The sequence below is a fragment of the Olea europaea genome, unplaced genomic scaffold (assembly GCF_002742605.1).
Source record: "Olea europaea var. sylvestris unplaced genomic scaffold, O_europaea_v1 scaffold355, whole genome shotgun sequence".
In the NCBI taxonomy this organism is placed as follows: Eukaryota; Viridiplantae; Streptophyta; class Magnoliopsida; order Lamiales; family Oleaceae; genus Olea; species Olea europaea.
In genome coordinates, this window is record NW_019254664.1 from 160,071 (window position 1) to 175,550 (window position 15,480).

At 36.1% G+C, this 15,480-nt stretch overlaps 2 protein-coding genes across 3 annotated transcripts in view; one reads left to right on the forward strand and one right to left on the reverse strand.

The window, feature by feature from the left end:
- Nucleotides 1-915: 915 nt before the first annotated feature.
- On the reverse strand, nucleotides 916-9,182 carry LOC111386413 (vacuolar protein sorting-associated protein 9A-like). 2 transcript variants are annotated; one of them, XM_023010875.1, is made up of 5 exons: nucleotides 8,743-9,180; nucleotides 7,853-8,000; nucleotides 6,232-6,402; nucleotides 4,765-4,944; nucleotides 939-2,179 (listed from the first exon to the last, which is right to left on the reverse strand). In XM_023010875.1, the coding sequence occupies exons 1-5, from the start codon at nucleotides 8,850-8,852 to the stop codon at nucleotides 1,298-1,300; spliced, it is 1,491 nt and encodes a 496-aa protein (XP_022866643.1). In that variant the 5' UTR covers nucleotides 8,853-9,180; the 3' UTR covers nucleotides 939-1,297. The 2 variants fall into 2 exon arrangements, with proteins under 2 accessions (XP_022866644.1, XP_022866643.1); XM_023010876.1 differs by lacking the exon at nucleotides 6,232-6,402 and having other exon boundaries at nucleotides 916-2,179; nucleotides 8,743-9,182.
- Nucleotides 9,183-11,726: 2,544 nt separating this feature from the next.
- Nucleotides 11,727-15,480, forward strand: part of LOC111386423 (transcription factor GTE9-like) — an 8,526-nt gene continuing 4,772 nt past the window's right edge. Inside the window, exons 1-10 of the mRNA XM_023010888.1 lie at nucleotides 11,727-11,972; nucleotides 12,816-13,561; nucleotides 13,642-13,779; nucleotides 13,877-13,917; nucleotides 14,009-14,069; nucleotides 14,163-14,240; nucleotides 14,489-14,601; nucleotides 14,691-14,757; nucleotides 15,196-15,317; nucleotides 15,425-15,478. Of these exons, the coding sequence (XP_022866656.1) occupies nucleotides 12,832-13,561; nucleotides 13,642-13,779; nucleotides 13,877-13,917; nucleotides 14,009-14,069; nucleotides 14,163-14,240; nucleotides 14,489-14,601; nucleotides 14,691-14,757; nucleotides 15,196-15,317; nucleotides 15,425-15,478 (1,404 nt within the window). The 5' untranslated portion in view covers nucleotides 11,727-11,972; nucleotides 12,816-12,831. The remainder of the gene's footprint in view (nucleotides 11,973-12,815; nucleotides 13,562-13,641; nucleotides 13,780-13,876; nucleotides 13,918-14,008; nucleotides 14,070-14,162; nucleotides 14,241-14,488; nucleotides 14,602-14,690; nucleotides 14,758-15,195; nucleotides 15,318-15,424; nucleotides 15,479-15,480) is intronic.

The following is a 15,480-nucleotide window of genomic DNA, read 5'->3' on the forward strand; positions in this document are numbered from 1 at the left end:
ATGGTTGATCCTTTATTAGGCATTGTGTGATCTTAGCAACTCCACTGGACCTCGTGAGATAGTTATTTCAGACATACAGACTGTTCAAAAACTTTTTGCATCAAAAATACAATAATGGAGACTGAAGAACTTGAAAATTACAGGAAAGCTTAAATATTACAGACCTCTTTAAAATATCATTAGGTGCAATGAAATGAGTGGTAATGAAAGGACTGTGTAGAGCACACCAATTCAATGTTGCAGTCAACATTCGCACGTATCAAATTACACAATATACTCATTTATGCGTATTTAGTCCGAGGTTGGTTTGAATAAAAATTAGATTTTTAATCAAATTTGATAAAAGTTGGTGAAATGTGTAATTGAAAAGTTGATAAAAGTAGAGACACACATAAAATGTGATTCAAAATAAGCTTGAAAAAAGACAAGATTTGAAGAAACGGGGATCAATTGAAAGGCAATATAGGATCAAGGAATAATTTTATATGAAATATTGGTTTATCATCGAATATAACGTTGTCTAATTTAAATAACAAAATTTGATTAGGAGTTCTATATGCTTCAATGAAGGTTCAGTTTCCATTTCCCAAACTATTAAAAAAGAAAAATAATTTTTTCATTATTAGATCTTTATGGGAAAATCGAAGTTACCACCTGTCAACCAATTTTGCGAAAATTCTTTTTTGGACAATTAAACACCATTCTAGTTACATTTAACATCCATTTCCATATTTCATTCCTCTAAATCCTTGTACCATTCAAGAAGTTGCAATAGCAACATTCGCCCAATATTTTTCGCTATTATTAATGGAGGTTGTAGAATATATTTTCTAAAAATAGATTTGAGTTATTGATCTTTCATTTTTCTACTCAATTCTGTTTTCGAAAGGCGATTTAAAAGCAATCACAACATACTAAATCCACAAGGAACTCCTCAATAAACAAAAAACAGTAGAATTTGGATACAAATGGGAGCCTAAATAAAAAGGTCCCTTCGGCAGTAACATTTTGTCATCCCTACAGATTACTCATATTTTCTCAACCTTTTCCTCTCATTACACTGTTTACAGAGCTTTTTATACTACTTCCTGGAAAGAAAAATACATCCTCTTGTGAACATATTAAAAACAGACTAAAAGTACAATTGAGAGCCCCGTCGAAGCATTACTGGACATGTTTGATACAAATACTGGACTAGACATTTTAATAAATAGAATTTTAATTTCTTTTTTCTACTCTGTCCAGTCTACCTTTCCAAACATATCAAATATAATTTTATATGAGGTTATCAAGAGAATCATGTATGATGATTCTGGTCCTCTTCTTCACCTAAAGTTTGAACATCTGCTGCTTCCGGCAGTTTCGACTCCGAATTATCTTCTGGTAACTTCGATTCAGAATTTTCCGACTCGAAGTGTGATACTTCATCTACATCAAAAGATAATTTAGAAAGGTCCTTGGACATATCATCATTTGACTTCCCTTCCCCGCTGTTTTCTAATTCCTGCACAATTTCAGTCTGATCATCCATTTGACCTTGCGTGCCTGCAACTGCAGGAGACGAAGTTCCAACACCCAGTCCTTTGGCAAGACACACATACTTGAATACAAGTTGCTTGTAATTGTCTAGCAGGTCTTCTACGTTGGAAACTGTCAGATCACCAGCCTGTGAATACAAGTACGGGAAATCCCTAAAGACATGGTTTACTTCATCTTCCTTCATAAGCATGGTAGCACCTTTGTTCTCCAGATCCAAGATAGATGGAATTTTATTCAAAGATAACTGATCTTTAGAGTTTGATTCCCTGTTATTGGATTTCATTTCAGATGAGTCGACTGAGGACTGACCCGACACTGTTGAGCTCTGGTGCTTCCAAGAATTCATAGGATGTTTGGGATCCACCGCCTGTGACATGGGAGCATGACCAATTCTTTGATCAGATTGGCCTGGTGAATTGTCAGAACTTTCAGAAAGGTCATAAAGCAGTGCTCGAGCAGATTCCATGTTCTTTTCAAACTCGCTTTCGTCCATTGAAAGGGCTTGTGCAGTGATATTCATAATAAAAGACTCCACAGAAAGCATGTTTGTGAAAAAGTAGGCTGATTCTGCCACCAAACGATTTTGTTGCCTGTACCGTTGTATATAGGATAAGTTGGAATGCAGCTGTGGAGGGTTTGCCTGTTCAAGCCAACAAATTCAATGTGAGAAAATCAAATGATCAATTTAAAAGAGGGCAGATAATAACCAAAATAAAACGAATTGTGTGCAGCTGTGACTGTGAGCATCACCGCACACATTATGGTCGAATAAATGAAATTTGAACATACATTAAAAATAATAATAATAAAAAAAAAATAAATAAATAAAAAATCTGCATCCTGCTTCCAATCAAACAAACACCTAACAAAGTTCTGAGACAAAATCTAATGTCTCCACAAGCAATGTGATAAGCCCCCCCATCTTTCTAGAAGAGCAAAGAAGGATGCATTACCAGATGGGGAGTAAAACGGAAATCTGTTAAGCAGGGAAAATAGTTAGAGAAATCAGTTAGTGGAGGGTTATAAATAAAGGGGTTAAGAAGCATAGTAGGCAGGCCATTGTAGAAAGTGAGAGAGGAATTAGTTGAGTCACAATCTCACATAGGCATCTGTTATCTTTCTTTTACCATAATCTTTTTAGCTTCAATCAAAGTTCTACTTATTCAGATTCTTATATATTTTTTTTTCAGTTGGATCCTATCACAATGCCAGGATAAACAATTGTCAAAAGCTAAACTAGATATTTGTTGATATAAAATTTTAGCATATGACAAAACCATTGTCACTGACCTGATAAATATAGTGAGCGGAGATGAGTAATATAGCACATCCTTCAAGTTATTTTACTCTAGAATTTACAGTTTGTTGTATTGCTTTTTAGCAGTTATATTCCCTAGCAAATAGAGATCTGTGGTGAGAACGCTTTAGTCATTTCATGCCCTTGTTTGAGCCCCATTTTTTGGGAATGAATAAATTTTTGAATAGTGTATTGATGGAAAATGTGTGGTTAAAAAATAAGGAAAAGTTTTGAATTTGTGTGTAATATTATTTTATTGAATAATATGTGGTTGAAATGATGTTAAAACACTGTTGAAAAATGAATTTTTCCAAAAGAATGGGGCTCAAACAAGGGCCATATTTACAAAATGGGGGGACTCAACTAAACGTTTCAGCCCAATGCCCAACAAATAGCTCTGACTCATTAGGTACAGCTTTAGCATGTTTGGATAAGCTCAAAATAAGTAAAAAAAAAATTACTTCGAAGCACCTTTTGTATACACTGGTCATTACACTGGGTGGTGAATATCAGCATGGAGAAAAGGTAGAGGTGACACATAAGGCATGCCCAGGATGCAAGTAATTTGGGAGAATTTCTCAATAGGATGAGAGTATGTGTACAAGGGAATTTGGCCGAAGTAACATCGAATGCATTTCTTTATGGAAGATTTTGCCAAACCACACCATACTTTTGCCTTGACTCCCTAATTTTCTTGTCGGTTTTTTTATTCGTGGAATTGGTGATGTGGTACTCAGATGTAAAATTGGATCTTGGATTTTCTTTGCTTTCGCGGGTCTCCAAAAAACAGATGATTTCAACGAGCTTTCATAATATATTTCAACTTGTATCACCAGTTGAACGTGTATTTTGAGCCCTCTGGCACCTTTTTTTAATACCTCCCCCCACCCCCCGCCACCAACACCCCAAATCCATTGTGCCCCTATCCCCAAAATATTAAGCCCCCATTTGTTTCCTATTCTTTCTCCATTAAAATGAAAAATATGACCGTTATCCATCACATTAAATCACCAGATTTGAAATTCTATCTCTTTTGTGGAGACCATAAAGGCTATATTTTTCATTCTCATTTTTGTAAAAATGGGAACAAACGCCCCCTAAATATGTAATAAACTGATCAATGATAAACTTGAAACTCCCAGCAACTTGTGTGCTTGAGATGTAATCTGAATCTGGGAGAGAGAATTATCATTGATACCATATTCTAAACTTGAACCTTGTTCAGCATTTATCTCCCGAATTAAGTGTTAGCTTCAGTGCAAAGCATTGCAGTTTCAGAACACATTCTACGAATACGAAACTTGTAATGTCCTTGAGAAAAGACACACCCCATGAATGATGATAATTGAAATAAGCAAGAAATCATAGAATTTCACCAGATAAAAGGAAAAGGAGGTGGCAATTTGGCTCGCCACGGGCGGCCCAGGAAATGCCCTAGCTGGACCGGCTGGAGGCTCGTCCCGAGCCCCATTTTGGGAGGATGGGCGAGCCTGAGCCATCCCACGAGCCTTAAAAAAAAAAAAAAAGAGCGAGTCTGCCAATTTCAGCTCGAGCTGAAATTGGCAGACTCGCTCTTTTTTTTTTTTTTTAAGGGGGGGGGGGGGGCCGCGGCCCCCCCCCCCCCCTTAAAAAAAAAAAAAAAAAAGAGCGAGTCTGCCAATTTCAGCTCGAGCTGAAAACTCAGGTCGAGCCTAATTTTTTCGGGCCAAGAAAAAAGCTCGCACATTTTACCCGAGCTGAGCCTCAACCTCGAGTTTCTGCTCGGCTCATTAACATCCCTACACCACATCATGGTATTGTCCCACATATTGCAAAAACACAAGCTTCGATAACAGCAATGCCACCAAATAGAAAAATCAAGAAACTGAACAGCAAATGGGGCCACAAAAGGATAAGCATCGAATAATACAGCAAATAAGCAGAATTACCTTTATGGTGACATATATGAGAACAGGGAGAAATTCATCTGCTCCTGGATGATCTTCACTGGCTGCAATGGAGGCATTGATCAGTAGGTTATTGATAACCTTGCAACAATTGAGAATGCAGACAAGTTTATCTCTTGGTGCCTTGTACATATTGATTTTTTGTAGCTCTTTCTGTGCAAGCTGCCACAGTGGAAGTACAAGAATGGGGTTAGACTTGGCACTGAAGCATCTAGCTGAGTTAAAGTTTATCATTCCTGTTACAGTGTTTAAGATTAGACAAATCTGTTTTACAACAAGGAGATGTGTCCATTTCCCAAGCTCTCTCTCATCGCATACAATTTTATCTCAAACCCTTCACAATGATTATTTTCCACATGGTATGCAGGTAGGATATACCATCTAAGATCTCATCAAAACCCAGCTCTAATATATGAGCTTTCAACCATTTAACCTCCTAAAACAGTTTTACTACCACAACTGTCAAAAATTCAAATAAAAGCCACAACTTGTACGCAAATCAGCACATAGAGAACTTCATTGAACATTGGATACTTCTGCAAAACCAATGAGTTTAGACAAGCTAGTGCAGAAAAGATAAATTTGACGGGACCAGAGCCGTGAGATGCAAGGAAAATTAATCATACTAATATTCAAGTTCATCTGGAAATACTTTAAACTCTTTTTTATTTTCTAGTTTTCAAGGCAACAAAATCACGTGCCAAAACAATTGAGGGGCTTGGCGTACATCTGTATATAATCTACTTATTTGTCAACAGATGTTGCTTGAAAGTAGAAAATTAAACTGAAAGGATGTTTCACACAAAGGAAAAAGCATCCCACAAAAAAATCTACTACTTCCACACGATACATAAACCACACTGGATAATCCTATAATAACTAGCCATGATGTTTCAGCTAAAAGATAGGGTTGATATTCAATCACCAAAAACCAAGTTAATTGCTACATTCCTTCTTTTAATGAAGTTAATAGTCAATTTACAGATCTTCAAGAAGTGAAGCAAATCAGAGGGCAATCAATTTGGACATGAAAGAACTCGTAACATTTACAAGACAACATTACTCTCTCTCCATGGGCTCAGGAAAATACTGTCTAACTACAGGTCTCTTCCTACACATCAGTTATGTTTATAAATATCAATGGGCGACCAGTAGAGGAGAAAGTAGAGAAAGAGTGAATATGGATACCTATGTTCATTTATTTAACCTACACCCAAAACAACCACGGATCCTTACCAGACTTCAAAATTTCATACCAGGGTGCGCAATAAAAATCATACAAGGATGTTTCTTCTGCATTGTGAATACAAGATCAGGAATATGTAACAATCCAGAAGCACACTGCAGGCTATTGTGGTCATTACAAAGTTTAATTCGCAACTAGAAACTCAACTGGCAAAGTATTCAACACAGTAGGGTAAATCATTTTAAGTTGATTCTTTTACTCACCAACCATGATGTTTCATTTTGAAAGGTTGGCTTGATATCCAAGTTTTCTGGCCGAATGAATTGTTGAATCAAAGCCATCTTCTCATGAAGTTGCTTGTCAGCCTCCACATCTTCCGGAATTACAGCAAATACACGTGTAAATAACTTTGTCATGACATATTTTTCCAGTCCCTATAATCGAAAGAAGATGTATAAATATAAAGCCCTTGCGAAGTTAAGAAAAATTATTCTCCAGTCACTGAATATGAAGGATATCTGGGTGTAATGACAGATACGAAAAGTTCAGCTAAATTTAGAAAAACATTTTGTTACTAAAACCATTTTAACTAACGTGAAGAAGTCATAAACAAGCATATTTATATAAAGAAAGAGATTACGAAAAAATAGCTGAGAAATTGATTATCGAAGGAAGGAAACAATTGATCACAAAGTATCATTCTTCATAAAACTGCTGCCGCAGAAAAGGCCAGTCAGCATTTAGGTGCAAATATATGATTATTTTAATCTGAATCGGGGTGTAAATAGACCATTCAAACCAACTTCTTAGATACTCCAACTTGCAATAATAAACAAGATTCAATAGTTTTCAAAATTGACTCTTATTGTTCAGCCAAGCTCAGCAAGCTTTTGCTGAGCTGAGATTGAACAGCTTGGTTAGTTTACATTACACTGGATACTTACTAGTTCAACAACTAGAGCTCAAACCAGCTCTATAAATGTTCAAGAATGCATTCACGTTTGGTTATTTTACTCTCAAGCCAAACTTAGATGAGCTTTCAATGAACCAAGCCCAAGCCAGTCCAAGTTTGTTCAAGTCAATTTGTAGCCTGCATCTAGATCATATTCCAAGCAGAATCAGAGAAAGAGAGCTGACAATTGCTCAAGCTAGTTTTATATGAAGACAGATCATTTTTTGGAATATCGGAAATGTGTCTAAAATCATAGTTATGGTAACGTTCTAAATTCAAAAATCCTCAAATCACACACCGGAACTCCAACATATTTGCCAAAACTGCTACAATGAATAAACTTGACACTTATAGCAGATTATGGTACTGATCATCAAATATGGAAATTGAAAGGCTACATTCTTTTGCAATATGTCATCTCGACAGATAAATGAACATGTGTTTAAGAGCAGCGCACGTAATGTATGAAAAGTAGATAATATATGGCATCCCCAAAGGTAGCACTACATGTGTTTCATGTGTGAGCATTGACGGGATTCATTTAAAGCCAAAACTATGTATGTGCTTGCAAGCCTAGGCCATGAAACTAAACTATGTCAGAGTTCTCATCATTTGTTCCTGCAATTGTAACCACTGATAGACCACTTTTATGTTCAAAATTCAACCAAATTAAACAAAAGCGAGATCAAGGAGCAGAAGACACCCAATCTCCAGAAGAAATTCATAAATAAGGCAATATAATTAGGTTATTAATCTTTTTAACCTTTTTGGACTCGCACTTAAACAGTATCATGAAAATCAAAATGTTAGTGGTGGAACACTAAGATTATCATCATAATGTCCTTTCCATACCATTCCAAATATCATTTTTGTCTGCTCATTGTGGCTCATGAGTGTGAAATAAACAATAATTGGAAACTACTGAAACTCACTTCACCAGCACTCTCTAACTCCTCCTCCGAACATCCAGCCCAAAGGGAGTGTGATCTAAATGCCGCTTCCATATTCCCAAGGAACTCCTGCACAGCTGTGCTGTCCCTTTCCGCATCCGGCGTATTGTTAAAAAATGACACTATAAAACTGCAAACATTCCAACTCAAATACTTGGTGTATTTACCAGTGACAAAAAAATATATAGAAGTCACTAATTCCTAAACTATTAGTTAATTACATAATAAATACCAAAAGAAAAGGTGATTTTAATAATAGCAGTTCAAGCATCAATTCAAGCTTAAATGGAGCGATTTGCACAAAATACTTTTTTTGTAATATTTTGCAAGTGAACAAAGTGATTTATGCATTGAAATAAATAAATAAACAAGAATGACATGTGGAAGGTGATAAGAGTCTATGAATCATAAACTAGCAATCGTACAAATTTCAGTTATCCTGTATTATAGAAGCTAAAAAAGAGTGTATGGGAGCAGTCAAGCTTTAAATTTCTTGGGCTTATTTCAATTCAATGATAAAAACCATCAAAACCAATTTTTTTAAGATTCAGCATAGTTGATGCAAGTGTTTACAGTTGAAGTTACTATTGAACAAGATATAATAATCATAAATGAAAATGCACAATATCGAGGTTATGCTGGACATATGTACTATCAGAAATATCTGAAATTGGTCTAAATATTTAGCACATCTAATTATTTTTTTGCAATAATGTATAGTTACATCATACCATGAACAAAATTAGCTATTTGGACATTCATTAAAAATAAATTATTCAAATCCACAAGTTGTTCATCAACATCGACTGTTATTTTTTACTATGAATCAAATGACTAGCAATAATTAATAAGTTACCCATAGCAATAATTACCTTTTGATGGCTTTGACGAAATCAGATGCGGAGGGGTGGCGCATGCGTTCGAGGAAGTACTGCCAAGTCGGAGTGGCCGTCGATGATCCAAAGACGTCGGAATTCTCCATTACTATCCGACGGCGATCCAATCGAAGGATGCGATTGGTAAAATTAGGTGCTTTCAGGTGGATGTGATTAGAATTTATGTAATTAAATGCATCTATAGGACCATAGGTATACAAAATTTATTGAAATTCCTATAGAAGAAGAGAAATGGCAGAAAAAATTTGAACATCTGGGATTTAATAAAAAAGGCAGATCAGGATTTTGCCGCTCTCATGGCCATGGCCGAAAACATACAGATGGTGGGTGGGGAACTGCTATGCCGAAAGTGGCCAGAAGTGAGGATGGGTCGGGATGGCAACGGCCCGCTACGATGGGCACGCTTTTATTTTTCTATAATATGTGAAGTTAGGTGTAAAAGCCTGGTGAGGTTATCTCACGCTGAGTGACAGTCACATGGGAGGAATTCGATTTTTGAGATATGGAATTGGATTTTTTTATTGGCGTAGTATATAGATAATTCTTATTTTCTGATCTATTGAGATACATTTCGCGATTTATCTCACTCATAAAGTTCTAGGAACAGGGCCAAGGTTGGAGTTCAACTTTTATTTATTTATTTTATGTGTGAAGTTGAATCTGCAACATCAGTGCACAGAGAGATGTCTTCATATGATCTATCCTGTTGATATTCATCCTTAACCTATACAATTTGGCCTATGAATATGATATGAGACATTTGTCTGTGAACAGTGTACAATATGACTCGTCAGTCGCATGGAAGCATTGATTTGTTACCTATGCTATATAATCTGTAACATGTTTGATATTGATCTATAACCCATACAATATGACATGTTTCCTTTGACTTTTGACCCGTGACCAATTTTCTTTTAATTTGTAACCTATATACAATGACCTATGAATTGTTACGTGTGACACGTAACAAGATAGCTAAATTATGACTTGTGACAAAGGATATGTAACCTGTGCAAATGAAAATGTGACTAGTAACATTTAACAATTCAAACAATCTATCTATACCAATGACAACGAATAAATTTCACCCCAAAACCTCACCACCACCATCATTTGCAAACACCAATAACCAATAAAAATCACCTTAAAACACTGACTATGTAGCATATCTGAAAATTACCATAAAATCACCTCAAAAACCATCACAAAACCACTCATTCCCCCTCTCACCAACCCCCATCACTCACAATTTAAAAATAAAATAAAAAGGTTAATGGATTAATTTCACAACGGTCACTGAACTTACTTAAAAATCTCAAAACAGTCACTGAAGTTTAAAACTTGTAGAGATGGTCACTGAACTTACGGGGCGTTTTCACTAATGGTCACTAAAGAACCAAAACACGTGAATTGGATCCTTGAGGACCTCAAGTGTAAATTCCATCTAATTTCATTTGATCAAAATCTACCCCTGAAATTTAGAAATCAAGCATTTTGCCTCCCACTTACACAATATTCACCGACGCCAGAAATTGCCAAATTTGACCACCATGCCGTTGGAACTACTACCAGATTTTTGTACCACCAACACCTTCTCATCCCCTTCCACAATCCTATGCCAACAATTAACCAAAACACATCAAAAATCAAATGAAATTCAGGTTCCAAAAACCACCCCACGCACGGTATTACATCCAATTTCGGCCCATTCGAGATAAATTGGTGAGGACCCATATGTGCATCTTGTTCGCCATGATGAGTAGAAGGTAATGATGGTGGTGCGAGATCGTAATTGTTGACGTCGGTGTCGAAAATTGGGGCGGAAAGTGCGTTCTTTGCTACCAGAGAACTAGTTTGAGTTATATCCTGATTTAAATTGTTTTGTGATGGTATGGATCATGTACATGTTCGACTTCGGGAGTACTAACAGCTTGTGATGGAGTTTTGGCATGGGTGATGATGGGTTGGCCGAAATTCAGAGGTAAAACCGTGCGTGGTTTGGTTTTTTGAACTTCAATTTCATTTGATTTTTGGTGTGTTTTGGTTAATTGTTGGTATAGAATTGTGCAGGGGGATGATGAGGTGTTGGTGGTGTAAAAATCAGGTAGTAATTCCGCCGGTATGGTGGTCGAATTCGCCAATTTTCGGCGCTGTCGAATAGTGTGTAAGTAAAAGGAATTTGGCAATTTTTGGTTAAAGCGATTTGGTCCTCAAGGTTTTATTTTCAAGTGTTTTGGTCCTTTAAGTTTGAATTAAAATCATAAAGGTCCTTCAGTAACCGTTAATGAAAGCGCCCAATAAGTTCAGTGACTGTCTCTACAAGTTTCAAACTTTAGAGATCGTTTTGAAATTTTTAGGTAAGTTCAGTGACCGTTTGTTAAATTAATCCAAAAGTAAATAGAAAAAAGTCATTGTTCCGAGACAAAACTATCACTCTATAAAACATAATTTTTTATATTAATTTAATTCCCACCAAGTAAATAATATTGGCCAATTCACCCTCTAATAATTACTTCGGAACAAATCCTTAACATCAATTGGAAAATAAAGTTAGATAGAAATTAAGAGGATTTTTGGCATTTTGGGTTGTAATAGGATCTTGGAATGACTTTGGTTCGGGGGCAAGAAAAGTCCGTCACTGATGGAGAGATCGACGACGGAGGAGAGGAGTGAACGAAGAATTTGACAATTAATTTGGTATTCCATTTTTTTCCAATTTTTTCGCTATCGGAATTGAGAGTATGGGAGGAGTGGGTAGAAAAGATAGATTGATTAAGAGAGAAGAAAATGACAAAAACAGGAGATAACGGGTATTAATTTATAATAATAATATTATTAATATTAAATGTAAAATTATCACCTGATTTTTGTATAAACAAATCTTAAATTCTGTTTTTTAATTTGTCATCTTTAGAAATCTGTGGTTGTGTAATTTTTACTATTTCCCGACGGGGAATTTTATGCAAAGCGCAATTAAATGCGTGCGTATTTAACTATAACATATGCCTGTTTAAGTATTATTCACTATTCATAGCGCAAAGAGTACAAGCGCTAGCTAAGGTCTTCTTCCTCGGTATTACACTGAAATTTGGTTAAAATCCAGCGTGAAGCAGAGGCAAAAAGGGTGACATATTCACCGCCTTGGCACCATTTCATCTTGTACTGCAGTGATTACTGCTCAACTTCTTCATCACCAAACTTGGAAGGTAGTATCAGATTTTATTAGTGTAAAAAGGGGCTTTACACGTTCAAATCGCACTCGATCTGGTTGTTATGAATGATTAATTTTAATTCGACTCCTTATAATTTATATATTTTCCAGAATTGTTATTTCTTGATGGTGATTTTTCCGACAAAATTTCTCATGAATTTTTGATGCTGCTGTTTATTGCCTTTCCTAAACCGTAAGCCCTAACTCTACGCCTAAACCCGAATTACACTCCGCCCATGATTGGGGTTCGTTTTGTTGCTTACAGATATTCTAATCATAGGTTTGTTTAGTGGACTGTTGGTTAACTTTGGGTTTTTGTTGTATATATGTTTCCTTTTTATGCTATAATTATTTATTTTGTATTTATGGATTTTGCGTGTATTATTTCGATTGTTTCTTGTTTTTATCTTTTTCATTATTCCGTATGTAATGTTTAAATGATTCTGAGTCATAGAATAGAAAACACTAGTTATAGATATTTTTGTTCGTCTTCTACCTATGCAACAAACTATTGATTTTTTATTTTTGTGTTCTGTTTTATGTTATGTATTTTAGTTAAAAGTTATTCTTGACATACCTTTTACGTTAATTAGTATTAATGGGACTTTGGCATAGTTTTTCTTTTTAGTTTCTTTTATTAATTTAATTCACTACTTCAATTAGCTATTTCTGTGTGTGAATATGGGTCTGCGATCAAAGTAATAAATTATCTTTGTGCTTGACATGTTATTTGCAATTAACTACTACCAGTTCTATTGGAATTAAGTAAAAAGCATTAGTTTACTCGTTGTTTGGTCCTAAATAATAAATTTTTGTTTGCGTTTAAAAAAATGTGCAGTGTGTTGTTGAGTCCAATGGTTATGGTTGCTGAGAGTCAAACTGGAAACCCAGTCTGCTCCCCACTTCAGCACTTGCAATTTTCCACTATGGCAGCTGGGGATGATGCACCGAAGAGGAGCATAAAGTTCAAAATCACCTCAAAAGGATTACGGCTTGGATCAGAAAACAAGTCATGTGAGAACACGACGATGATCATGAATAATGAAAGCAGAGATGGAGTTATTGCGAATGGCAAGTCTATTACAGTCAATTTTTCCACGTCAGGCAACTCTAGCAAGCGCAAGCATGGAATGATTCTTGAGTGTCAAAGGGAGAAAAAGGCAAGGATGGATCGTAGTTTCAAGCAGCAATGTAGGAGCATTTTGAGATCACTAATGGAACACCCTCACGGATTTGCTTTCAATCAACCAGTTGATCCTGTGAAGCTGAAGATTCCTGATTATTTTTCAATAGTCACTAAACCAATGGATTTGGGTACAATAAAGCAAAAACTTGAGAGAGATACATACTTCAATGCGGAGGAATTTGCTAGTGACGTCAGGTTGACCTTTTCCAATGCAATGCTGTACAATCCTCCAGGGAACTATGTCCATAACTCTGCGAAGGAGTTGAATGGTGTTTTCAATAGGAGATGGAAATTAATAGAGACGAAATTGAAGTGCACAGGCAGAACTCTTGAACAGTTATGCAATTTAGATGAAATGGAAAAGAATGGCCCCACGCTAGTGAAAATTGTTCATAAAGGTTTGAAATGTTGCAGAATAAGTTTGTGCTTTCTGGTTTGTCCTTTACATGACCTGATTGGCCATGTATCTCGTACACAGATGATGGCAATCTAAGTGCCTGTGCTGCTGCCAATAGAAAACAACCACTTGATTCCCCTGCAGTCAAATGTGCTACATGTGGTGGTCTGACGTGCCAATGCAGCCTTAGAAGATGTTCTATCAAGCCATCTTCTAGTGGTGAGTTAAATTCTTATTTCTGCTGTTTGTCTGCTCCAAGTGTGTTCCTGTCAACTAATTTATGGTGCATTTCATCTTGTTTCAAAATTTGCTTCAGAAAGATCATCTGATCGTGATCACTATGCTGATTCTAAATCTGTAAGTTTAGCTGCTTCTCGTTGCACCAAATATTTTTATTTAATATGTGGTTAGACTTTTGGTTGATAATCACCTTGTCCTTTTACATCAGGATTATGCAATTAAATATCCCATGATGTCTCATACAAGAGAATTAAAGCTGTATTCAGATGGTGAGAGCAATAGCAGTGACATATATGTTTACAATTTTTTGGCTCGTTTTCTGATTATTTGAGCTTTGACATGCCATTGACTTTGATTTGTAGGGCACAAGAGTGTTTCCAATGAAGACAATCTTCAGCAAAGTGTCTCTTCGCCACCCACAACTGCTGCCATTGATGAAGGTAGCTATCATCTAGATGTGAGAATGCATTATTAGTTTCTTTTTGGAAGACCACAGCTCAGCATCCATTTTTATTTTTGGATTAATCTTACTCCCATTGGCACACACAGAAACATGCACATATTGGCTCCAGATGTAAGAAAATGATGTCAATTTTTGTCATCAAATTCAAAGATCCAAACTATTGTTGAAGTGTTAATCATTCCTTGGAAATATGGAGATTTGATTTACTTTTTATCTTTGCTTTAGGATGGACTTCACTTGGTAATATGTCGCCAAACAAAGCTTTGCGTGCTGCCATGCTAAAAAGCCGCTTTGCAGATACTATCTTTAGAGCTAAACATCAATCTCTCCTGGATCACGTAATGGATTCTTATTGCTTGTAGAATTGTTGGCATACACACTAGTTGGTTGTGGACTAAAATATCTGTTTCTGTTGATTTCTGATCAGGACAAGAAGATTAATCCTGTGAATCAGGAGAAAGAAAGGGAGAGACTTGAAAGGCTGCAGCATGCAGGTGATCTAAGCATGTGCTTGATGCAATGTTATGGTGTACAGTCATTTTTTTGTTAAAATGTAGCCTTCCTGTGAAACTTTTAGTGGATGATTTTTTTGGGCTAAACCCCTTGGACAACCCCCTGGACAACCAGGGGGTTGTCACTGAAGAACAACCCGATTTTTTTTTGTCTTTTTATGATACTATTATTTTGTGTCGAACTTCTTTTTCTTGATGATTGATAGATGTGATGAAAAGCATGTGACAGAACATATAATTTTAAATATATAGACTTGTGTGAACTGTCAGGCTACTCTGTAGTGTAAATGAAATTGAAGATGATTCAATAATTTTCACTTAGATATCTGTCATTCTGTTCTTTTATGATATGAGCATTGCATTAGTATTTCCCTTGCTTAGGGAATATTTTGTTTACACTGGATGTTTGACCGTCTGCAGATAAGGCTAGGATTGCAGCAGAATTTAAAGCTGCTGAAGCAGCCTCACGAATGAGGGCAGAGGCGGAGTTGAAGATGCAGCGTGAGAGAGAAAGAGAAGCTGCCAGAATTGCAGTAGAAAAGGTCTCTCTTTTTCTTCCTTTTTAATTCTTGTTCTTTTGTGGTTTCTGTTATTATTTGCCTCGTGGATACGAAAGAAATTTAATTTTATGGTGTCTCACTCTATGTAGATGGTAAAAACTGTTGACATTGAAGAAAATCGAGACATTATGGAGGACCTTGAAGC

Excerpts from the sequence above, each read along its gene's own strand:
- LOC111386413 (XM_023010875.1), bottom strand. The coding sequence starts at position 8,852 with ATGGAGAATTCCGACGTCTTTGGATCATCGACGGCCACTCCGACTTGG. Across the intron at positions 8,001-8,742 it reads TTCGTCAAAGCCATCAAAAG|TTTTATAGTGTCATTTTTTA; the intron begins GTAATTATTGCT and ends GAATGTTTGCAG. Across the intron at positions 6,403-7,852 it reads AGTTAGAGAGTGCTGGTGAA|GGACTGGAAAAATATGTCAT; the intron begins GTGAGTTTCAGT and ends TTTCGATTATAG.